Source organism: Thunnus albacares, chromosome 10 (assembly GCF_914725855.1).
Source record: "Thunnus albacares chromosome 10, fThuAlb1.1, whole genome shotgun sequence".
In the NCBI taxonomy this organism is placed as follows: domain Eukaryota; kingdom Metazoa; phylum Chordata; class Actinopteri; order Scombriformes; family Scombridae; genus Thunnus; species Thunnus albacares.
Genome location: NC_058115.1, coordinates 28869239 through 28895769, shown reverse-complemented (window position 1 = coordinate 28895769; position 26531 = coordinate 28869239). Strand labels below are relative to the sequence as shown.

The 26531-nt window shown below is 40.5% G+C and overlaps 1 protein-coding gene and 1 long non-coding RNA gene across 2 annotated transcripts in view; one reads left to right on the top strand and one right to left on the bottom strand.

Moving 5' to 3' along the window:
* The window catches only part of ankrd50 (ankyrin repeat domain 50), a 37839-nt gene extending 17104 nt beyond the window's left edge, over positions 1 to 20735 (top strand). Inside the window, exon 4 of the mRNA XM_044363100.1 lies at positions 15114 to 20735. Within this exon, the coding sequence (XP_044219035.1) occupies positions 15114 to 18655 (3542 nt within the window). The 3' untranslated portion in view covers positions 18656 to 20735. The remainder of the gene's footprint in view (positions 1 to 15113) is intronic.
* Positions 11536 to 23818, bottom strand: LOC122990011. The gene is made up of 4 exons (XR_006405232.1): positions 23714 to 23818; positions 21230 to 21384; positions 12785 to 12824; positions 11536 to 12648 (listed from the first exon to the last, which is right to left on the bottom strand). It is a non-coding gene; the product is annotated as an uncharacterized LOC122990011 (long non-coding RNA).
* Positions 23819 to 26531: the final 2713 nt, after the last annotated feature.

Below are 26531 nucleotides of genomic sequence, written 5' to 3'. Positions count from 1 at the left end.
CTAATTTATTGTATTATTAATATTAATTCAGGACAATACTGTAAGTTTGCACAGTTTGCATCTCAGGGGCTGTGACATTTCAGCATAGAGTCAAAAGCAGGGTTTAACTCTCGGCTTGGTCTTCATATTTTTTTTCTCTTTGTGGAGTTGCTCGTGCTGTGTCACCACGTAGGAATGATACAAACTTTGTTGAACCTTTTTAGAAGCTGTTGTGTTCTGTGTCATGCAGGAATGATACTGTTTTGCTTTGATCCGTCTCAGTTATGGAGAGAGAGAGAGAGTACAGTGGACAATAGGGACCTTTTTTTTAAGATGAAGATAAAAGTAAACACACATATGAGGGTTTCAGATGTTACTGTCTCAGAATATTACCGGCGAGACTAACACGTTTGTCTAGCGCCAGCAACCAGCTTGACCAGCGTTTGGCTTTAAGTGGGTGGTAAACTCACACTCTGGCATATGTTCAGTAGTTTGCCATAATGTTTTGCAGGTGTAGTAGAAGCTTGACGGCGAGGTGCGTAGGCATGTTTTACACCAGCTGGCTTTCAATAAATCTAAATGAAAACAAAACTGATCATTTACATGTCAGTTTGAATGCTTTATTTTCCATTTACAGTATTATAAAACAAAAAAAAGATTTAGCGATTTAAGCAACCATTATCTTCATCATGGATTAGTCTAACAATTATTTTCTTTACTTTATCAGTTAATCAGTCATTCTATGAAAAATTACTATCATATCAAATACTATCAAGTTATCATATCACATTTGAGTAGCTGGAAATATTCTGCATTTTTGCTCTAAATGAACCTATTAATCATAATTCTTACATCCTGGATCTCGCCGTTATGTTATTTGATGCTGTCAATTATTATGTTTTCATTTTAAACAATGTCTTTCAACCAAATAGTCATTATTGGAATAGTTTGATTACACTGAATTGTTTTGTCAAGTGTAACTGCCGACCTGTTGTTGTTCACCATTAGTAAAAATAGTAAAAATTACTTCAGAACATGGTTTGGTTTAATCTAATTACAGCAGGTATTTTTATACTGTTTCCATTGTCTGTTCCTCTGTGCTGAAGAGTAAGATACTTAAGCACTGAAAATACTTCTACTATTTATAAGAACTGAAAATAGAGCGATTGCAGTTGTGAGGAAGGTTGGTTGGTCACTCAGTTCAAACCACTTTGGTCCGGTTGGGTGTAAAGATGGCATTAACGGGCCACTAGCAGAGCTTTTAGAACCAAATCCTCCTTTAAAATGTATTTGTGTATTGATCGGGTATAATTTGGGCACCTGTGTCCCATTAGAACGACTGTCATGTGTTTACACCTTAACTCAACAATACAGTCTGAAAGTAGGTTTGTAAATGATCGGGTGCAGTGTCGAGGATTAAGTGAAATCTTCAAATGTAGGTGTCAGAGTGCTGTAAGTGTAGTTTAGATGAGTCTAGATCTGATTAGTGTTGACAGTGACGGGGGAGGGGGGGAGGGGTTGGGTTTTAGGACACCAGAACTCACTTTGACTTTTTTTAAGTGGGCGTCATGCATCTAATTCAACAAACCAAGTGTGATGCAAGCTGCCCACTTCATAATCACAAAGACATGCCCTCCCACGCTTTCCTTCTAACATCAAAGCTTTCATGTAGGTGCCTGAAGTAGATTAGATTCTGGATTGCTACAGGAGTGTAGCATAATATAGCATCCTCACAGCATTTTCCAAAAAACTTTGAGCCCAGAGACAACACAGACGTTAGAATAAGTTTTATATTTGATACCCCTTTTCAGAAGCCATTTGCATTAAATTGTATTTTCTGGTTTATTCTGCGGTGTGTGTGTGGGCTGTCTGCTGTGACTGGGCTGAACGGATGATTTGAATCGTCAGATTTTTTTTTATTTTTGTTGCACATAAAGTTGACAGTGTCACCGAGGGGAATATATATATATATAGCCGTGTAAGCCACAGATGTAAATGCTAATGGGAAATTTTTATCTGTTACTTACTTCAGAGTGTCTCAGGGACTTGTGTGATTTGCCTATTTGCCTTTTCTCCTCTCATGTTGCTGGCTGATGAGCTGTCTGTTCTTTTTGTTTTTGATATGGTTTGAAAGGAAATTCATGTTGGAACAATCTGATCTACAGCAGTTATTTTCTCTCTTTCTTTCTTTCTGTCTTTCTGTCTTTTCTTTCTTTCTTCTTGCTCGCAAGCAAGCATGCACGCTCGCTCGTTCGCACGCTCGACTGGCGCTCACGGCTTCCTTGATGATGGCCAAGCTTTTATCAAGCTCATATTCCAGTTGCCCAGCGAATGGTTTTTTTAAAAAACGAGTCTCCTTTTGAACAGAGGAACACAGCCAGACTCACACATCAGATATGATGCCCCCGTTTGAAAGGAGTGAAGGGCATATATGACTTTCTTTTTTTTTTTTTTTTTGTAGAGTTGCTTGTGTTGATGTGAACATCCTGTTCTAGATTTAGTGCTTTGTATAGTTGAGTCCTATTTAGTTTGAGCATTGAGATGCTCCTAGAAACCTACAATAAGCTTTGGCCTTTCTCCTCCGCTGATGCTTTTAGCAGCGTCTTTGTTTTGTCCAGATTCAGCCTTCCGCTTTTAGTTCAACACTCGAAATTCTTCTGCAAGACTGGCTGCTTTCTGCTCACAGGCGGATATAAACATGCACACGAACTAGAGGTCGACCGATATGTTTCTTTCAGGGCTGATACCAATTATTAGTAATCAAGGACACCGATAATCAATATTTTGGATCCATATGCATTTGCAGTAAAATTAAAATCTTGGTGTCACAATTTAGAATAACACAAATGAGAACTTTCAACATTAAAACAAAAAAGTGCAGTAAGTTCCCAGCAGCATCTTATCAAGTGAACTGAAATTTTCAACAAATAAATCAATAATAAATAAATGAATAAATGAATGAATGAATGAGTAAATAAAACAGCCTTCTGAAGTTTTATAAAGTAAAACTAAATAAAACTGGTAAAAGTTAAATTTGTAACTGAAATTCGAGTCTTAATAAGTAGTCCCGATTCAGCAGCAGCAGCAGCAGCAGATTGTGGTGCAGAAAGCAGATTTGCTCAGCGTGCTCTCCAATTAGACGGCTTCTGTTCCTCTCATAAATCGCAGAGACTTCACTGAAGACACGCTCGCTCCGAACAGACGAGGGTGATGAGCAAAAAAAAAAAAAAGAGAATTGACTGTTCAACTCTGACGACTGTACAACATCTATGTATGGATTAACACAGGCCTGAGATGCAGTCCCATTAAGTCTTTTTTTCATTGTCTTCTACTGTCGTCTTCTTAATGTTGGACTTGTTATTGCTTTCTGTGTCGTGTGTCTTTGTTCTCGTATTGTACTGCGTTTGCTTTGTCTATCAAAGCAAACTCTGTTTTTAAAGGTGCTATATAAATGAAGTTATTATTTAGTCTTTAACAACAATATCCTGCACATGTCTACAAGAAACAGTCAGATGCAGCTTCAGTGACGTCACTAGTAGTCGTGGGTTGAGAGTATGACCTGTCCTGGTAAGCCATGTGCAAGAAATAACGTTAAAGCCCGTTTTTTTTTTGCTAGTCAGCTAGCTAAATTATAGATCAACAAATGAACTTGTTGACATTTGCTATTTCATTCAGGTTAGCTCGACGAGACTCAACATTATCTGACGTTATTATGACCATTGGCTACCTATAACATGTAAAAACATCAAGTCATACGGGCAAGTAATGTTACGTTATTATCTTCTTATAGTTAACTGTTTATCACTGCAACAAAGTGCATCATTGGTTGTGATGTTTATAGGAACTTTGCAGCAATATCTGCTCCCTTACCTGCGACATACAGCTCCAGTCTGCAGTATGAAGTAGCCGTCAGTGTTGATTGGCTATTAGCCTACTCATGACGTGTAACCAATCAGATAATGCTGTGGGCGGGACATTGCTTGAGACTATAGAGTGGTGACTACAGACAGAGAGAGAAGAGGCTTCATCAGAGCCAAAGTAGCGCATTTTAAAATTAACTTGTTTTATTGGCAACTGGATAAAAAACTAACAATTCCAATAATCGTGCAAATGCTAAATATCGGATCCGATAATCGGTCGACCCCTAAGACAAACACACTCACCCAATTTGTCCTCTGTTAGCTCGTGCGACATATCATGAATACAGCAATGCGAATACTCCTTATTCATGCAGCAGCGGACCTAAAATAGACCAAAGGACTCCAGAGTATCATATTGAGGCCAAGTGTCCCCTAAAAATACCCTCCATATTGTTTACAAGTCAGAGATGGCAGTGACCTGCCAAAAGACTCCACTTTCATGCTCTGTGCAAAGCCAACTTCTATTTTATATGAGCGGCCTACTTTGTCTGGGGTGGAGGTTGTGTGGGTTTCCCAGTATACTCTGGTCTGCGGTGATGGGAACTTTGTGGTTCTGTGAATATAGTGTCGATAAAGTTTGAGGAATGACCTTTAACTACGAGGCCGTTTTTGCAGAGAAGTTGCTGGATCTGAAGTCTGCAGTGATGCTCTCAAGATTATTTTTAAGTATTTAGGATCCCCTTTGAAGAAATAGAAAGAAAAACAAACTGAAGAGTTTCTGTTGTCTTTGATTTGTGCTTTATTCACTTGAGTCTGACGCATACTATCTGCATCAGTTGGAATGTTTGTTGTTGTTGGTTTTTTTTTTCTAAAAGATGATGACTCTTCCCCAGGAGCAAAAACTCTGTATTACTCTTTCCTTACTCAACTGTTATTCCTTGTGTCTGTCTCACACTGGAATGTGCTTTGGGAAGTTTTCAACACCTCTGAGACCGAGCAGGAAGAAGGAGGCATTCTGACTTCTGCAGCAGAATGCCTCATTCGCATCCGCTCGGCTAATGCCTCACAAACAAAGACCGTTCTGTTTGTGAGGAGCAGTACAAGAAAATTTTGCAGAGTATCCCCTCTGGCTGACTCACTCTATATGACCACTGAGTTTTGATTAAGCCTTCCTGCACTATCTCGGACTATAAGATTTTAAAAGTCTGGAGATGTAAATAAGCGTGGGGTCGTAGTGAAAGCGGCCTTGCTTCTGTACGTCCTTAGTGACAGCAGACCTATGGAGAAAATGCTGCTTTTCCTGTGCTCACCCCCTCTGTGTGCTGTGCTACTGTAAGGCCATGATAGGGGTAGCGGAGTGGAAACACTTCAGCAGCGATTTTGGTTGGGAGCCGGGTAGAATGTGTGCCAATTTAACAAGGCCTCCGGCAGAAGGGAGAGCAAGGGAAAGGGGAAAGAGAGGGCGGGATGGAGGTGGGAGAAAGGGGGGGTGGGGGGGGGGGGGGGGGGGGGGGGGGGGGGGGGGTTGGGCGTTTAAATAGAAACAGCCTCTCAGACATGTATTTTTTTTTCATCAGCCTGTACCTCCAGTCTCTCATCATTCTCAGTACTTATTACATGACTGATACAGGTGATAATTTCTCAAAATTGGACGTAACTTGTGATGACTCAGAAAAATGTCTCGAATTCCAAATCAGCCCAAAATAATATAATGCAAAGCGAACATTTTTATTTATCATTTGCGGTTTTGAAGACTCTCCTTTTGTTCATTTTATTGTTTTTCAGAATTTTAACTTTATTAAATTGGTCTCATCAAAAAATACTCATTTTCATCATCATAAGCCCCTCATAGCTGTCGATTCAGCCTAGTGTGTGATCTTTTTATCGTGTGGAAGCATCACTGAACTGTAATGGCTACCATCTGCCCAATTTTGTTTATGGTGCATGCTTGTCAAAGTCACAGTTTCCCCGAGTATTAAGTATGTGTCGGTGTTCTCCTAGAGGTGGCAGCGAGTACTGCTGGGAGTACATGACAGTATGTCTGAAAACAAGGGAGGGTGGATCTTTTTTGGAGCACCATAAACACATTAGTAACACAATAGTTGCTGCAAAGATTGAACCACAAGGCTTCCTGGTGAGTCCACATGCTGACTGAGCTCAACACTGATGTTAATATACTAATATTTACTATTAGCTGAAGTATACCTGTCTACTTCTTGAGCTTTGCTAAGTACAAAACACATTTACCTTCATATTTCACCTTAATGTTTTAGCTCTTGAACTGATGTTTTTATTTAGAGGAACTTTGAACAGCAGTAGAAATAACTTGTCTTTCTAGGTTGCTGTTATGACTTCTAACTAATAAGTTAAGTAGGGTCACATGACTGTGAGAGAAGTGCAAGAAATATAAAGAAGTATCCTAAATACAGAGGTAAGGTTTGGGATTGATAGCATTTTACTGAATCTCAATTTAGTAACAATTCTTCTTTAAAATTAAGTAAAAATGTATTGATTAACTTTATATTTAAGAGCTCAACCTGAAATATTGACATTCAAGGAACAAAATCTCAAGTTTTGGGGTGCTTTGGTGGTCAAGGAGTTAAAGCGCGGATCATGAACTGCAACTTCCCCGGTTTGCATCTTGCAGAGGATGTTTGTTGCATGTCAATAACCCTCAGTTCCTGTAATCTCTGTACTGTTGTTATAAATAAAAACCATAAAATGTTTTTTAAAAGTCAAGTTTTATCAGCTAGATCTCATCCTCTAGTTAGCTGAATAACAATCTAAAAAGAAAGAGGAGATAAAAAAAAAAAAAAAAAAAGATTTGATCCGAATCTTTATCTCTTATCAAATCTGGTAGTTAAAAGGCATTCGTTAAGATCTGAGATAATCAGAGCGAGCAGAGAAACCGCTTCTCAAATCTCTCTCCCTCCTTCTGTGGAAGCATCTCGTGACTAATCCGCAAACATAGGAGGAGGTAGATGACAATGATACAGCCCAGTTTAAAGGAAACACAAAACAAAACCGCGTGCAAGCTGTACTTAGGATTTCGAGAGAAAAGCCAACATGAGCGAGGGATGAGGAAGGATGGAGAAGGCATGGATTTGTCAACTGCAGTGCCAGTAGTTATAATAATATAGTGTCAGTGTGCCGCTGGAGCCGTGAAAGATAATAGCTCCCTTAAACAACCACATTCCTGCACTCTGCAGTGTTACAGCAAGTTCAATTAGATTGATTTCCACTTTCCACTATTATAAAATACATAATTATTTTGCATTCTTTTCACAATTTTTATCTTTTAGTTCTTCCACTTGGTCACAGGGGGCACTCGGTGGAGAGGGGGGGGAGGGGGGGGATACCAGACAAAAAGTTGGAAAATGGCCACACATACACAGAAAACCACACATAAAAGCCCCTCTTATTTATGAATCACAGCTGTAATTAAGATGGTTATATTCCTGGCATAGTCTGAGGAATGTTACAGGAGCATGTGGCCACTTTAAGAAGACACTTATCCCGTGAGGCATTTTCATGGCGGGGGTTTACTCATTTCCTTCCTAAGATGACACATTTTCTCATGTTTGCAGTTTTTTTTTTTTTTTTTTCACTCAAAAGTAATCAGTTGGTCTGCTTGCATACTCCATGGTTTATAGATAAGTCATTACAAATTCCTCAGCTATTGTATAATAAAAGCTACACTTTCAGGAAATTATGTGACTCTGGGGTGGGTCTGTGTTTTTGTTTCCTGCTCTTTTGGAGAGTGAGTAGCCCACCCTAGGAAAAAGATCTGAACCACATCTTCCACCTCTTCCACCGTGCCCACCGTGAATGGAGCTTTCTTTTTTTTTTTTTTACCCGACCCCGCCGAGAGAGACAGAACTGATTTACCACCAATGATCACAAATGAAAAGAAGCAGCCCTGTATAAAGCGCGCGGCCTCCTCCACCTCTCAGAGCAGCCCTTTGTCCCGAGGCCCCTGCGGGTGAATCCGACACAGCGCACGGTCGTTTCCTCCGCAAAAAGGTCAACAAAACTCTTAACATCTCCTTGTATATGTTATGTTTTTTTTTTTTTTTTTTTGTATGCTTTCTTTTTGGGCAAATGTGAGACCTCACTGGCAGAACCGCGAGGTCTTCTGGCCCACTGACAACACAAACACAGTCGTAAAAGCAGCGAGGACGGTTTATTTCTTCTGGGGCACGGAATGCTCCTTGAAGAGAGACAAAGAAGGCTCTGCTTACTCACTCCCCCCAGTAAATGACATATTGCGGCATCATTTAGACGATTGGATGTATGATTGCAACACATGAATTTGAAACTTAACAATGAAATAAATGGAACATTTTATGAGGGATTAGATGCCAAAACAGTTTTCGGTATTAAAGAGAGACGAGGAGATCTATGGTACCTTTGAAGCAGAAAATTAAAGTCTTTATTTTATTGTTTAAAGAATGGGGGAAACCAGAACCAGTTTCTACATTTTTGCCTATGCTGCACCCTTCAACAGGGAGGAAAAAAAGACTAAATTGCACATGATCAAACCAAAAAGCACATTCAACAAATGCCTTGCTACCAAAACATAATAAAAGCCCTCTCTGTCCTCTATTCTTAGAGTTTTTCGTTATTGATTGTCTCTGCCTCGATGCTCGGGTAACAAGAGCAAGGACGACATATTTAATTAGCTTACCCCCCCCCCCCCCACCCCGTCCTGAAATTGGCTTACAGAGACAAGCTGATTTATGTCCATATTCGTGTACGAGATGTCGTCTGCGAGGCTGCATGTTGAGCCTCACTTTGGATGAGCTGAAGACCATAATCCTCGCTGAATACTGTAATTTACCACCATGCAGTCTGACAGCCGGGCAAATTACAGGTCTACTGTGTCTGTATCTATAACACCTTGGGTGCTGCACTGCAGTAACATGATTCTGAACATGGCGGACGAACTGGCTGGCCTCTTTCCTCCTGAGGTGATGCCCTTTGGTATGTGGCATGCCCCTGCCAAATTTTTTATAGATTGAGATTTTTTTTTTTTATTTTTGCAAGGCTGTGGTACAGAACAAGACTTGTCAGTTTTTGCTTTAATTGAAGGGTATTTTAATCAAGTCTTAATTTGACTTTAGTTAGAATAAATGCAGTGGAATTCCTGGAACGTTTATGCCTGCTTTGGCTGCAGGGGGAGAGGGCTCCAAAGTAAAGACGGGGTTTTTTTTTTTTTTTATATCGACCTGCATGCCAAAGATGACTTTCCAAGTACCTGATTCCACAGCGAGCTGGCTGCCACAGCTTTGTTCGCACCGAACCTGTTGTGTGGACGTTTCCCTGTGAGGCCAAAACAGTTCCAGACCTTTCCCGTTCGCTGCATGTTGATGGCAGATAATGGCTTGTTTGAATTGATGGCTAATAAAACATGACTGACATGCTAGACTGAGTAGTTTCTTGAGCAGGTGAATGGAAACATGTGGCGGCGTGGCTAAATGAGGTCACTCGGAGGTCAGCTAGCGTAATGATGAACAAAAACATGGTCAGAAATTGAGGAAATTGGATACTGTGTGGGGCAGGAACACTACAAGAGCTTATCGCCACCGTGAAGACCAAAATTTTGTGCATCTGCAGAAAGAAATCTTTTAAATGACAGTTGGTTCATAATGGTTTGTGGTACTAGGAATCATGAAATGTATCTTGCACATGAGATAACCCTTTTAAATTGTGAATTAAGGTGCAAATAATTGCATGGAAAGAGGGATTATTGGCTTTTTAAGCCCTACTCCCCCCCCCCCCCCCCCGATTACAACGACAGTTTGAATGAAGTTCATACTATTTGTGTTGGTCCTGTTTGATCTGTATATTCCTAGTACGGGTGGAAAATCTTAACAGTCTTGTTATTTCAGTTCACTTTTTTTGAATTTTTTTCACTTGGATGAAATTTCCAGTTGCAGCTGCAAGAAGCTCCATGATATATAGTGACAACTCTCTTAGAGTAGATCTCCATTATAGGAGCCACTGAGTGAAGGCATACACTTGTGACCAGGTGCACCGTCTTATGACTCAGCCTCTTGTCACCATGTTAATGAGCTTCTGTCATTCAAAATCATATGTACCATCACTTTTTTTTTCTTTTTATTGTTAGAATAAGAGCTATTACAGAGGGAAGGTTACCTCTTCTTTTTTTGCACAAGAACTAACTTTTCATTGCTGCAATGCTCTTCTGTTGCATAGTTCATTTATCATATGATAGATATATCTTTCATTTTTTTGTGCAGGTTGTTTGATAGCTATATCAAAATGCACCTTTTTTTTCAAGCTGAGCCAGTGCTGTAGTTGTGTTGAGTGTATTCCTATTTGCCCCACCCCCCCCCTCCTACCTCATTCGCCCTGTTCAGTTGCACCACAACAGGTTTGACTGGAAACCCTTTCACATCCTGTTTGAAATTCAGCAAGAGGCGTGTTTGGGCAGGAGTGTTTTCATGTGCTTTGCCTCTAGCGTAGCATAAATTAATTGTTAAGGTATAATAATTTCAGTGTCTCGCCTGGTGGTCGTTTAGTATGGCAGGAAATATACAGTACACGTAAAATGTAGTTGCTAATCTAAAATGATTTTCTCTTGCAACGGTTCTCTTAGCACAGTTGAATTAGTTCTCTAATAGAGTCAAAGTCTGTTTTTTTTTTCTTCTCACTTGTGAATAAATCACATTAATCCAAGATGAAATAGAAAGTGTTATCTCCATTCTTCAGTTAGAGTAGAAATGAGAGTGTATATAATCAAACAAGGAACTTGACAGTATTTTTCAGAGGTTGAATAGCAGCACACTTTTCAAAGGACTGTTGTTTGCAGACCGTTGGAGCTGACTCTCATCCACATACTTGTGTTTAGGAGGTTGGCGCTCTCATGTTTTTTGGAGCCGGGAACGCTGCAGCTGTCGAACAGACGTTTGTAGAGCGCGGGTTTACTGGAGAGCGAGAGGAGAGGGCAGCAAGTCTTGGGTTTCTGTTTTCTTTATGGATCCAGTGACCTAAGATGGTGTCTCGCGAAGAACGTGTTGAATCTGAGACACTGCCATCCTGAAATCCCGGTTGATGACCTCGTAGTTTCTCTACACTCATACACACACACTCACGCTGCCTCGTTTGTCATCTGAAAAATTAATCTAGAAGGCAAACAGTCCCTCTTTTGTATGTAGGGCTCTGTCTCTAGTGGCTGGTATCCAGTTCCATAACGAGCAGCAGCTGGCTCAGAGGCCTGTACTCGGGAGCTGCATCCCTCACCCTGATGAATGTGTCATTTGTTGCTTGTTTAGCAGTCGCTATTGTTCAGGTCCTAAACCGTCCTCTCACACTCTCACACACATAAATAGCCTGGACGCACACAATATTCAGCCACGGTTTGTGTAGTCCACTCATAATGATGCAAAAAGCAAGGCCTTCATGACTGTTGGGGTTTTTTGGAAAGACAGAAAATTGTTCTTGGAAGGCATTTGGACATTTGTAGCCAAAGAGAGTTCTTGCATTCTTGTATAGTACTTAATAGTAGTTCCTCTTACACCACAGTCATCAAATACAGGTTGGATGTCTTTCCCCCTGTGGTTGTTTTAGTGCTTTATCTGCAGGAGTAGGGCAGTATGAATGCCATGACTTCACGATTGACATCCAAGCCTTATGAAGTGATGTCTGCTGATGACTAAAGTGGAAATTGTAGGTCATCTTCTACCATGTGCAGTAACTGAAAGAAAAGTTTGGTTTTTTTTTGTTCTTTCTGTTCTGACTAGATTTGCTTGTTCTATTCTCTTTCGCTGGCCCATAGAAATCGAAATTGATTTAAGAAAATTATTCAGGCAAGTGCTTTATTTCATGGTGGCTGCAGTCAAATTCCTGTCTCCTCCTCCCTCCTCCGGCTTTTCCAAGTCACTGTATCTTCATAATTGGTGTGTCAGGAACCATGGAATGTAGGAGAAACTGTTTATCATAAACTACAGCACAGAAGCATTTTTTTCTTTTGTTCCCCAGAGAAAATATTCATGATAGAATAACATCTCCAGAATTGGGATATAATGCGCAATCTCTTTTTTTTGGGTCCCTTAGCGAATAGAACAAATCAAAATCAACATTGAGACAAAATATTAGATGTCACACTGCTGAAGTCATTGGCTGGGTGATTTTTTTTTTTTTTTTTTTTTTTTCATTTTGGTTCACTGAAGTCTTTTTTAGTCCTTGTTTTTCCCCTTTAATGGCCTCTTCCCCCTTCTCAGCTAGTGGGTTTCCTGTCCCAGCTGGAGCAAACCCAGACTGTCCAAAGAAGGATTGGGTCCAGAAGGAGTAGGAGGAACAGTCAGTGACATCAGAGCATCAGAAAGTCACACATAGACAGGGGACCACATCATGCATGCATAAAACTGTAAATTAAATTTGATACTGTAATGACATTATGCTCACGTAGGCACTTGTGATTGTGCTTTATTAACCTGAGAAGCAGAGTTAAAAAATACACAGAAAAGGGGAGGGAAACCTGTACACCATTTAGTCAGACATTCAAGCTAAACAAAAGAACATTAACAGTCGAGATGGTTAAAAAAAAAAAAAAAAAAGGCAAGAGAAAGCAAGAAGAGGAAGAGTGAGAAGGCCTTTCATGATAGCGTGATAGGCTGAAATTTGATCTGTAAATGCTTGAAGTTTGAGCCAGAGGAGGAGTGAGTACACAGAGAACAGGAATGCACATTAGGATCATGTATACCTTCAAGTGTTTCTGTGTCTTTTGATATAAACCTGAAAGGAACAATCTCCATAACAGCCCATTATAGTTCTTCCTGGGATCCTGTCAAAATGAGAAATCAGTCAGTTTTTTTGGTGGTGGGGGGGAGTTAAGGTTTGAAATATACACAAAATCTTAAATGGTTTTTAGTACTAAAAGGTAGCAGTGCTTGAGTTATAGTTACTAAGCTGCATCTTACTTTGAATCTGGCTCTTGTGATGTGATTGACTCCTCCAGGACTGTAGTGGGAGTTGGAACAAGAAGCCATGGAGCCGGAGAAAATAGGGTGAAGGGAGGGTGGAAAAATGCACACAGAGCAGTGAAACAATGACAGACTGAAAGTGGGTTAGGGTCACTGAGTTGTTGTAATGATAGGGCAATTAAACGTTATAATGATGGAGAGTGATACTTAATAGCTTTATTAATTTAAACAGTTTGCACAGCTGCCCCTTTGTCATACATTAAATTACATCTATAGATATGAATATTCAGAATAGATATGAATATTCAGAATTAGTGAAGCATGGATTTTTTAAAAATCTTATTGTTGGAGGTTATTGGTTTTACATTATATCTCAGATTGTTTTCTAGTTTAAAATCTCCTCATGATCCATGTTACAATAAAGTTAATAAACATCAAAACCGACTCGCTGCTCTCCTGAGGTCAGCAGTACTTGTCATACTTTATGGTGGGTAATTTGTGTGATTTAAGAGAATTATGATAAAGGTCTTAAGAACAAACTAACATATTGCGAGGTGCCGTTAGTAGAGGTGTGCTTATCTTAGACAAACTCAGAAGCAGATGATAAAGAAAACCCATCGCTCCTTCTGTTTACTAGGATCTGTTATCCAAACTGTCAGTACCCGCTTGGGAACTCATGTTAAACTCATCAGGTTATCGGCTTCTTCTTCCAGGTGTGGTTACCAACAGCCTTGTGTGGAGTAAGATTTCACAGCCTTTTCTGCCCACACAATAGCAGTCAGATGAACAGAGTACTGCCTCAGGCTCGGTGACAGAGTCTGATTCATATTGTGCACAGGGAAAAGTTGTCTTATATAATCAAAGTAAGCATAGTTAACGGTTACAGAAACAGTACTTTTTTATGTTACATAAATGCTCAGTCAGTAAGGAGAAACATTAAAACCTTACTTTAAAAAAGTTAATGTTATTGACTTCATGTTCAGTCTGGCATACAGTATATAACTGCACTTTTTTAAAGGAGCAAAATGTAACTGCTTATCCCATGGTTGGAGGCGTGTTAGTCAATGAGAAATACAGTATGTCAATAACACTGAGAAGACCTCTGACTTTTTCTTTTTTTTTTCGCGTCCCAGTAACCCCTAGAACCATGGGAACTCTAAATAAAAGTATGCAAAAAATGCTCTCTTTGCAGGCTACACAGACCATGAACAGATTGTTTTAACATGGAGGAAAGTTCACTTTATGCCCATTAGCAGAGGCCATAATGGAGCCATTTTCCAGGTCTCGGAGAGGAATTCCCACTAAAGATCGTTCATTAAGACCTTCTGTGATAATTTCTTTTTTTCCAGAGGGATTTCTAAAGGTCCTTGCTGGGAGCATGTAGCATGACAAGTGGGACACTTGAGAGATGTTTTACAGGCCATTGATATGCTACAGGCATGGAAATTTTGTCTCCCTTGCTATTCTCGTCGTTGATTCTTGTACATCTTCGGCCCCTACCACAGCTTTGTCTCTGCCGGTGAAGCTTTATAACCTTTACAGTAAATGGATAGGTTGACTGATAACACAAGTGGGTGTTAAGTTAAAAGAAATGCCATTTTTTTCTCAAGGTATCTGGGTTTTTTAGACATTGTTACCATTTATTTCTCTCGGGGGAATACTGCTTTTCTTCTTCTTGTATCTTTTTCTGAGTTTTCACACTTTCAGTTGTCATGTGTCATGTATTTTAAAAGGGATATGGATAAGCAACAGTGCATACATTTTATGTGCAATATATTAAAAGAATGTATTCAAGAATGTATTTTCACAAAGGCACACAAATTATTACAGTTGAAATTGCTTCTGCATCAGACACAATGTAGTGCACTAATTGCCTTGATTTTTGTTTTCCTTGGTCCTTTAGAGGCTGAACTCATAGCAAACTCCTGCTGATTTGTCTGCAGCCAGAAGGGTTATGCTCTCAATTCCACTGAAAGGTTTTATTTTAACAACATGGTTTTACTGTTAATTATCCTGTGCCTAAGGAAATTAAAGGTTGGCTTAACCTAATTATCCAAAGGTACAAGATCAGTGGATAAATGCTGGGTATGGTCTCAAGGTCAAACTTAAGATAATACCTTAGGGGGCACGGTGGGAAAAAGAACATTACTCTTTACCAACTAGGTTTTTCACAACCACAGCTATCCATTTTCAAGTTTATACTTCACATCTTTTCGTATATACTGACCGGGTCATTTTTGAAATGCCTTTTTTTAATATTTAGATCTGTGCTACATGTTGTGCATCTGATATCAGACTCAACTTATGTCCATTTGTTTTCTTTCAGGATTCCGCAAAATCAGCCTCGATGATCTGCGCAAAGCCTACATCGTCAAGGATGTTCAACAGTACATCCTTCACAGGCTAGACCAGGAGGAGGCCCTGAGGCAGCACCTGACCAAGGAGACAGCTGAGATGCTCAACCAACTCCACATCAAAAGCAGTGGCTGCTTCCTCTACCTGGAGCGTGTGCTGGACGGTGTGGTTGAGAACTTTATCATGCTCCGCGAGATCCGTGACATCCCTGGCACTCTCAATGGCCTCTACTTATGGCTCTGCCAGAGACTATTTGTCAGAAAACAGTTTGCCAAAGTCCAGCCCATCCTTAATGTAATCCTGGCAACTTGCAGGCCACTCACGGTCAAGGAACTGTACCATGCAGTCTGGACCAAAAACATGACACTGACTATGGAAGAGTTTCAGAAGAAGATGGACATTCTCTCCAAGCTGTTGGTTGACGGCCTTGGGAGTACTAAAATCCTTTTTCACTACAGTTTTGCAGAGTGGCTACTGGATGTGAAGCATTGCACACAGAAGTACTTGTGCAATGCAGCAGAGGGACATAGAATGTTGGCGATGAGTTACACATGTCGGGCAAAGCAGCTCAAACCACTCGAAGTGCAGGAATTTGCACTGCACCTTGTCAATTCCAATCTGCAGATTGAGCCATTTAATCTGGCTCTTTGGATGGTCTGGAATGGAACTCCTGCTAAAGACTCTTTGACCACCTCAATACCAAGAGAACAGGAGGTTCTGCAACTTCTGGTCAAAGCTGGAGCTCATGTAAACAATGAAGATGACCATGCCTCATGTATTGTACAACAGGCCCTAGAAAGAGAGGACTCAATACGGACATTACTCGACAATGGGGCATCTGTGAATCAGTGTGACTCCAGTGGGAGAACTCTGCTAGCCAACGCCGCATACAGTGGAAACCTTGATGTGGTCAATTTGCTCATATCTAGAGGAGCAAACATGGAGCTAGAAGACAACCACGGACAAACGGCACTTACTCTTGCTGCAAGGCAGGGCCATACCAAAGTGGTCAACTGTCTAATTGGCTGTGAGGCCAACATAAACCACACAGATCATGATGGATGGACTGCCCTCCGCTCCGCAGCATGGGGCGGACATTCAGAGGTTGTATCTGCTCTGCTTTATGCTGGTGCCAAAGTGGACTGTGCTGATGCTGACGGTAGAACTGCTTTGAGAGCTGCTGCTTGGGGAGGTCATGAAGATATAGTGTTGAACCTTCTTCAGCACGGGGCCGAGGTCAACAAGGCAGACAATGAAGGAAGAACAGCTCTCATTGCAGCAGCATACATGGGACACAGAGAGATTGTTGAACATCTCTTGGACCACGGGGCTGAAGTTAATCATGAAGATGTTGATGGTAGGACTGCCCTCTCAGTTGCTGCTCTCTGTGTTCCTGCAAGTAAAGGCCATGCATCTGTTGTGAGCCTTCTGATTGACAGGGGAGCAGAGGTTGACCACTGTGACAAAGACTGCATGACCCCTCTCCTTGTGGCTGGCTATGAAGGACATGTGGATGTAGTTGATCTGCTTTTGGAAGGTGGAGCTGATGTGGATCACACAGACAACAATGGTCGCACCCCTCTTCTTGCTGCTGCATCAATGGGCCATGCTTCTGTTGTCAACACATTACTTTTCTGGGGGGCTGCTGTTGATAGCATCGACAGCGAGGGAAGGACTGTGCTGAGCATTGCATCTGCTCAGGGTAATGTGGAGGTGGTCAGAACTCTGCTGGACAGAGGTCTGGACGAGAATCACAGGGATGATGCAGGCTGGACCCCTCTACACATGGCTTCATTTGAGGGCCACCGCCAAGTTTGCGATGCCCTTATTGAGCAAGGTGCTCGTTGTACAGAGGTAGATAATGATGGTAGAATACCGCTGATATTAGCTGCACAAGAGGGACATTACGACTGTGTGCAAATTCTTCTGGAAAACAAGTCATGCATTGACCAGAGGGGTTATGATGGAAGGAACGCTCTCAGGGTGGCTGCACTAGAAGGCCACAGGGACATTGTTGAACTGCTGCTGAGCCACGGTGCTGATATAGACTACAAAGACGCAGACGGACGCCCAACACTCTACATATTGGCACTTGAAAATCAGCTGGCCATGACAGAGTATTTCCTTGAAAATGGAGCAAATGTGGAAGCTTGTGACACTGAGGGCAGGACGGCCCTCCACGTGTCCTGCTGGCAAGGGCATGTTGAAATGGTGAGGCTGCTGATTAACTATCATGGCGATGTGAACGCCTGTGACAATGAGAAGCGATCTGCCCTCCAGTCTGCTGCATGGCAAGGCCACACAAAAGTCGTGCAGTTTTTGATAGAGAATGGCACACATGTGGATCATACATGCAACCAGGGAGCAACAGCACTAGGCATAGCTGCCCAGGAGGGCCACATCGATGTTGTGCAAATACTTCTTGAAAATGGTGCTGACCCCAACCACGCTGACCAGTTTGGACGCACAGCAATTAGAGTAGCAGCAAAAGGTGGCCATTCAATGATCATAAAACTTCTGGAAAAGTATGGAGCCACAACTCTAAATGGCTGCAATCCCTCCCCAGTACACACCATGGAAGAGAAAACACCATTGGCTGTGACTGGTAAAATGCAGTCCCTCACCATCAAATCAAGTAGTTCTGGCAGCACTGGGGCAGGAGATATGCAGTCGTCTGGACGTGGTCTACCCAACGGACCCATCCATGCTTTTAGTTCGCCATCAGAATCTCCTGATTCCACAGTAGATAGACAGAAATCCTCCCTTTCAAATAATTCCCTCAAGAGTTCAAAGAACTCCTCCTTGAGAACCACATCATCCACAGCCACAGCACAGACTGTGCCTATCGATAGCTTTCATGGACTGACATTCACAGAACAAATCCAACAGCACTCACTGCCTCGCAGCCGGAGCAGACAGTCTATCGTGTCACCTTCCTCCACGACTAAGTCTGTTGGTCAGCAGCCTCCGTCTCCATCCAGTGACTTTGACTGGTCTCAGTTAAAACCTGGTCTCAAGTCAACAAAGGGAACTAAGCCTGGAAATGGGACAACAAACAGCAAAGGAGCACAGGGAGACAAGAAAAAAATCAAGAACAGTGGATCAACCCAAGGTCAGGTTCTGGAGTACGAGATGACCCAGTTTGACAAGAGGATTGCCCTCAACAAATCAGTGCCGAACATCTCAGTGAAGGATCCCCACTGTAAGATAATGATTGGTGGTTCACTTCAGCAGGAAAGGGGGCAAGGCCAAGATCAATTCTTTATCCAGCAGCAGAGCTGTTCTGAGAAAAAGAGAAATGGCATCATGACCAACCCCAACTATCATCTACAGGGTAATCAGGTTTTTCTGGGTAGGGTATCAGTTCCTCGGACTGTGCAGAACAGAGGCCACCAGGATGTTCTAGAGAACTATCCCATAGGGGAAACTGAGCTAAGCCTTAAACAAGCCCTGAAACTGCAGATTGAAGGATCAGACCCTGGGTTTAACTACAAAAAGGAGACTCCGTTATAGCTGGTAAGAGATAGGTTTTCAGAATAATCCTCCAGTATTTGCTGTTGTTGAAATACATTAAGCATTTGTCTCAAAGTTGAAATTGAGGTCAGGGTGACAACACACAGGCAATACTTTGGTTTTTCTGTTCATTGACAGTGGCTAATATAGAGGCTAATAATGGACTTTTAGTTGTTACTGGATTGCACTCAACAGAACCGTCATTAGTTGGATTTAATCAGGCTTGCATGAAGAATGCCTCAATCTGGATAAGCAGACTTTTTCTTCCCAAACAAAACATTAGCCCAAATCGTTCCTATACTGTTTCAGATGTCTTGAATGCCATTCATCATGCAGACATTGGAGGGAATGTGCCAAAGCAACAGTTTTCATCTGCATAAAAAAATACTAATTATTTTTTCATCAGTGGGAGACCTCAAAATAATACCTAGGGAAGATTGTTGATTGCTGCCTAAGGCTTATGTGAACTGATACTTCGATGTGCCTACATCTGTTACAGCCTTCTTCATGTATTCATGCAAACTATCATTTTAATTTAATGTAATGCTATTTAATAAACAGTGTATGCACTTTTAAAAGAGTAAAATGACAGACATGCATTTGTTCTATTTACTTTGTATCCCATCCATGTTTTATCAAAGTAATTGTTTGAGAGAAACATACCAATGCTTTTTTATTATTTTATATTATGTTTGTTCTGTCTACTTTTTCACACTGACAGCAATGTACCACTGAGTACATTGTCACAAACCAGAGGACATAACAGTAATTAACTGATGCCATGGTATGAATTTAAACTCATTGATAGTCTGCCTTCCTAGAGACCCCAAATAATCTGTGTTAACCTTGACCAGTGTGCTAAACCTATGTTGTGTGTAATATGTTAATAGCTATGGCAATTTACTTCACAAGTATATACAAGCATATTTATTTTTGGAAAAAAGCCACTTTTGCTGTATTTTGTGTTGCATTACGCTCTACCATGGTGCTGTGTTCAGAAGTTGCCTGCAGTTATTTTTGACTCCCGATTTTGTTGGCTTTGTGCATTGTGTATTATTACAAATATCTAAGAAAGAGGGAGGTTCACTGAAAATGTAAAAAAAAAAAAAAAAAAAAAAAAGAGTTCATTTTGTCCCTATGGGATTTTTTCAGTTGTTCGTGTGTTATGTTTTTGTGTGTGTGCATAAAAATATTTAAATAACCCATTGTGTACCGTCAGCAAAAGTTTGGTGCTAAGCGCAGCGATTTCAAGTAAAAGCAGTGATTTAAAAAAAATGCATTTGTCTGCAGAGTTACATGTATAACCTACTGCAATGCAAGAAACAAAATCCAAGCTTTGTCTCCTTATTGTCATGTGGTTAATTTTCAGTAATTCCTGCTGGATTTTTCAGGGGCATGACACAAAACAGCTCAAAAAGGGTTCAGCCATTAAGACAACTCGTAGCTGTCAGTGATATTGTTTGAAATGCAGAGTTGTAAAGCCAAAGTTGAAACAACATACCCTGTCCCACCTCCTCCCTGTGATGAGCTGAATATCAGTTCAACAGGACTTATACCCGCGGGAGATGGAGTGGAGGAGGTGCTTGACTGTGACTCTGAGGGAACTGAAACATCTGTTTCTCATGAACTGTGTGGAGCTGCGTTAGCGTTTACAGGCTGTGTCATATTTTTGCAGGCTTTTCATAATGTTAACAGTGAGCTATTTTTTGCCAAGAACCGGGATCGGGGGGAGTAGAAACCTATCGCATGCACAAACACTTATAAGCCCTAGTGAAAGCTCTCAGCTCTTCAGTACAACATTAGCTCAAAAGTATGCCATGAAGGGTCAATAGAAGGATTCAAGGCAGGATCTGGTCTACAAACAGTGTTGGAAAACATAATGTATAGTCTTATTAAGCAGTTATCTTGTTTGTCTTGACTGTGTTTTGTCTGTCATCTTTGATTTGACTGTCAGTGATTGGATTGTAAATAGCTTACAATGTACATTCAACTTTCATTTAAAAAGAATTCCTGTATTATATGAAGTGGAATTTTCTGATGTATATTAAAGTGCTTAATAAACATATTTGCTTTACTGCTGGAAAAGAAATCTTTTGCAACTTTATTTACTCATAAATATGACCGGATATTAATAAAACATATTATGGCAGTATGAAGATGTTTAAATGAATATGTCTGGTATCTGAAGTCATGCTGAACATTATTCTTCACTTCTACTTTTAGCTGAAGTGCGAAAATATTCCTAAATCAAAACAAAGGCCGACTGATTGATATATCTAGGAGGCTACAGAAAAGCTTGTGTAAGCACTGATGCTCCATTAACTCTGACAAAGTTTGCATTTTTTGAGGATGAATAATGAAATAGCCAGCAAAAAGCAAGATTAGTGATGGAGAGGGGGATGGCAGCTACCAGATATTGACAAATCTGCATTGACAGTGATTATTTATGCTCACATCTGTGCATTCCTGTCTCAGTTACCTCGTGTTTTCTTTGAATCCAGAGGCCTTTTTTTTTCACTCAAGTGTTTTTCCCCCTGACTGCAAAAAACCACAGGCTATGCTGTTAATACCTACTTCACTGTTGGTCACTTGATGGTGGAGGGCCAAACCAGGACACTGCAGGCATCACAACACATGGATCAAACTGAAGTGGAACAGACAAGTGTGCCAAGTGCTATCACTGCCCCCCTTCCCTCCAGTTCACTCAGTTCATGTCAGTCAAATGCGAGCTGCAAGAGAGATCAAACAGAGATGGCAATGAGGTGAGGATTATTTTGAAATTTTTAATACACATATTGTGGAAATTAGATACTTCAGATACTGTAACTGGATTCCTTGGTTTGTCATTATGAATCATCCTCTCAAGCCATTTAAATTCAAAATAAACGTACAGTATTTTAGAAATGTACATCTTGCTTTCGGCCCAAACAGTGAGAATTGGATGAAGTTGTTACACTGACTAATTAACTTTAATTGCTGTCACCCAACACTTAATAAAAACTGTGCCATAGAGCAGCTAAGTCAGTATGTAGGCTTTTTGACTTTCAGCCTTTTCTGTATGTTTTGAGAGGGTGGGTGTTAATGAGTAAACCATCTGTTACTGATGTCATGTAGTATTCACTGTCCAAGCTTGGAGGATCTCCTCGCAAACCATCTGCCAATAACCACATCTGGTTCTTCTCCACCCATGCCCTTGTTTTGGATACAGTGCTAACACGATCCCATGCAATATACACAACATGGCGACAGTTGTGGCCAACTCGTTCCAGAAGCAACTTTAAACCCGATGGCCTTCATCTATGTGGCATCCAGAACAATGTGCGTGCAAGTTTTCATTCCAGAAAAACACTTACGCAGATGATTTCTTTGATTAGCACTTTTTAATGTAAACTGGCAGGAACTACTGAGCAATTTTGTTTTACTGAAAACCTGCATACACATGGCTCAAAGCAGACTCAAGGTAATTATCAAATCAAAAAACGCTGTTGATTCTTGTGACCTTGAGTGGAACATTTTCCCAGCTCGTCTTGGGAAGAAGGAACTTCACAAGAATGCAAACACTGAAAAGATTTCTTTGCCGTTTGGCAGGGATGTGTGCCTGGTGCCTCGCTTCCAACTCCCTCTGTGATCGCATGTGCTTCAGTATAGCTTATTACAGTACAGATGTTGTCACAAGACAGTTATATATCAACCTTTTCTAAAAAGTGTGTGTGCATAATACAAACTACAGTGTCAGACCTTGATTTTCTAGGTAATCCACTTTAGAGAGGGTTTTCAAAAAGTGGTTTTCAGCCATTGAAAATTTCAGATCAATGGGACAAAATAAACAAATATAAATGCATTACCAAATGTAGGCACAGTTCTGTGATCATAGTCTGAATGAGCATAAAGCATTGCTGCAAAAGAGCATATGTCCTCAATAAATTTTGATTCAACGGGGGTAGTTTTTATGTTCATTTTTGTTTTTTTGATCACATTCCTGATTATACACTGTAATTTCAGAGTGGAAACACCACCACAGACTCAATTTCCTGTAATGTTGTAATCAATTAACTAAGCCGAACACATCTGGCAGGGTTTTTTAACACATCTGTTTTTGTGATAGAACTTTCAACTGTATATAAGATATTAAAATATATACATATACAGACACGATATATACATTTGCTTAATGGACCCATTCTTCAACTCCCACAGTAAAAGTGCATGAGTGTGACAGTTTAAGAGTACATCTTGTCAGACCATTTTTATTCTCCAAATGTTAATTGCTGTTCTGGGAAACTGGCATCTGTACAAGCATAAATAGTCAACTTCTGTGGATCAATGCCAGCGGTGATTTGGTGTGGAGGCAGCCAAGTGGCAGAGTCATGGAGAAATTTTACAAAGGGGTATTTAAATCTGTCCAACCATTTTTATAATGACAGAAGTGCAGCCATGCAGAGCCCTTCATCATACCAGGTTTCAAATTAGATTGACTGGAGTTGCCGGTATAGCAACAGTGTTCAAACAGTGAACTGAAAAAGGTACATTTTTTCCAAACTCACATCAATTACATGGCAATCAAGAAGAGGAAATTGCTGCAATTTAAGTATTTTAAATGGAAATTCTTGCTGTTGTTGGAGGTCCAATGACCTTGAGAGAGGGGAATTAAATATATTCACTGCTACATTTACTAAGTGTTATGTTGTTTTCACATGATTAACAAGTCAGGGTCAATTACAGTTTTGTCCATATTTTAGTTCCTTCATTAATGATATACTTGTTCTAATTAATAAAATGACACAATCTGTACCTAGCAACTGCACTTAAAGTGAGATTATATCAAATTTAAAGGAAGAAGTACCATAGTGGTTCTCTCACAAAAAAAGGAATAAAACACACCCTCCTCAATTCACTGTGCTGCTACAGTCTGACTTGTTTGCCTTACTTACTTGGCTGCTGCTCAGCAATTGTTACATCACATCCCTTTCAGAGAGGGTGTTTCCCCAAAAGCACATCAGCAGTGTATCTTGAGATTACCAATACAGATTTTTCAAAATATTACACATTGTTACTAACCTCTTTTAAAGGCCCAAGAATTGAAACATTAGCAGCTCTCTGACATGTTTTCTCTGACCTGTAGTGGACAGAAAATAAAGTTACACTTTTGCAACAGTGAGGAGTAATTAACAGCAAAATGCTGGTCATTAATCTTTTATTTTGAGCCTTATTGACTTTGTATTTCTAGAGAGAAGTTAACACTGTTTGAATGGGAGTCAGTTGGAGTTGGAGAGGGATTTTTTGGAGCCAGCATCTAGCGGCTGTCAGTGGGACTGCACATTAAGGTACTTCCACAGTAGCTTCAACCTCAACTCGTTGTAGCCTCCACTTTGTCTGAGTTAGCCAAATTGAATGGGTAGCTTTGTAATGGCAGTTGCATGCTGGTTTATTGTGTGCATTCTGTCCCGGCAATGAACCGGCATGTCACTACCACAATGTATCCACTGTGGCTCTAATGAAAGGGGGGGACTTTCTACTAAAAATACCGTAATTTTGGTAACTCAGACTCTGAATGCATGTTTGCATCTGATGAGGGCTGTAAATTTTAAACCCCATGTCTTTCTTCTTTTTTTAACACTTTTTTTCCGGTATTTGTACCTTTATCCGCCAGCTGACAGTATAGGGACTGACAGGAAATGAAGGGAGGGAGGTAGTTGCTCTCCAAATATCACCTCAGCCAGTATGGAAAGAATAAATAAGTCTCTCAATGTACTGCATATGGCATGTGTACTGTCTTAAGATAGACCTGAAAAAAGTCCAAACATATCCTGTAACAACTAATTGCTGGTAGCTTTGTAATGCTTGGAGGCTCGATTCGCATCCATGAGAGACTATGTGGGCCTGTTTTCCACCCCTCTTTCCTACAAACAACCACTGATTGATCTCAACATCAGCCATAATTCATAGAACCACAGTTACATTTGTAACTTTTGATTTAGTCCCAACAACCTCCAAAGTGTGTTTGAAAGCCAGAAATCTCTAAACCTCCTGAAGTACTCAGTGAGTCATTGGTATTGATCAAAAAACCCCATCATCCTCCTGCAGATACATTATGATCACTTTGTGCTATGGGGCCGTATAAATCTTCGTTATTGCTCCTATAAACTTTTGGATTCCCACAATGCCAACAAGCAGTAATCACAAAGTTGGTTTCAGATGCTGTTGTGACAGCCAGCTCACTGAATTTTATACTCTTTACTGGCAACAGTTCAAACATGGAGCGTTTGAGTTGAACAAGGCCATTCTAGTCTAGATTTGTGTCAGTGTCATACAGCAGGTGGGGACGGGGGGTATTCATGAGCCTTTCAGGAACTGAGCATTTAAAACAGGGCTTAACAGATCTGCTTTTGCTCATGTGTTTTCATAAACAGCTCTCAGATCTATCAAAAGGACTGAATGCACTTTTATGAATGCAAATTTTTACAAAAGGAAGCATTTCAAAGACTTTAATGGGACCCTCCAATCTGTTGCAGCGCAGCATCAACTCAAAAGTTGAATGTAAAATTTGGAGCCTGTGCTTTAAAAACAGACAGCTTTGAAAACTGTCTCCGCTCAACAACAATGCAGCAACTCATGGCCAACAAAGCTGGAGAATGTGAGATTATACATACTGTATTGCTCTTTGTGGCCTGTTTACATAATCCCTACAGTCTCTCATCAAGGAACGTGGATGAAAAGCTTTCATCAACTCTCTGTGGAAAACCTTTTTTTTTTTTTCTTTTGAAGATCAACACAGTGGTCCAACATGCACACAGGTGTTCCACTTTCACTAAACACTGTGCAAGGTAAGTAACCCACCTGACAGTAAAATGTAAAGTCAAAATGTCTGTCTGTGGGGAGACAAAACACTGAACACACCGGTCTTTTGAGCATGGGTTAGTTGGCTTTAGTGCACCGTCACACTATGCATCGTTAATCATTATGGCTGAAGCCAAGGACAATAAATGGACTAGAGCTCCACACAATGAAAGGCCTGTAGCTCCACAGACTGAGATATTCTGGTGTGAGACAAAAGCAGCTGCCTGTAAACCAGAGCTCAGTATTTCATAGCTGCTTGCTTTCTTTCCATCACAGTCCCTTTCAGATGCAAACCTTGTATCTCCAAAATGTCAGCTTTTGGGGAACCAAGAAAAACGGCTTTGTTTACAACATGAAGACAATCCAGTTTTCACACCGCTCAGTGTTTTTGTAAAGGTTTTGTAAACCCAAGCGGTCAGAGAATTTTCCCAACCCATGGAGCATATAATCCTCCAATTCACCGCCACTGGAGTTACAAGGTTTCCACCTGACAGCGATGTTATGTGGAATCTGTGAGAAGCAGCTGGGAATTGAAAGCTTTATTTATATACAGGGGAAACAGAAAGCAAGCTCTCTTTTTCAGGAGTGTCCTGTTTAAAGGATTACATAATAATAATAATAATAATAATAATAGGTAAAACAAGATGCAATTACAAATATTGTTCACAATATACAAAATTAAAAGTTGATGATGTAAAGTTCACAAGTGAGGCAGAGAACTGAAAAATTAAAACATTAGACATTCAGCTTGTGGAAATGTTTCAATGACTGAGGCAAATTGTGAGTAACCAAGTGTGCCAAGTTCAATAGTATTCTGATTGTTATTCCACTGCTAAAGTACAATGTCACTAACAGCTGATTTTCCAAGGTTTGTCTTAATCCTAGAAATGTCCAAAAGACGACTGCAATGCGCGTGGTGAGTCAAAGAATTTTGGAACTGGTAAGTCTGGTAAAATATGTACAGTGGTTATAGTTTTTTTCTGCTAGTCTTTTATTCCATAAATGAGACACTAGCGGTGTTACTTGCACCAATGACATA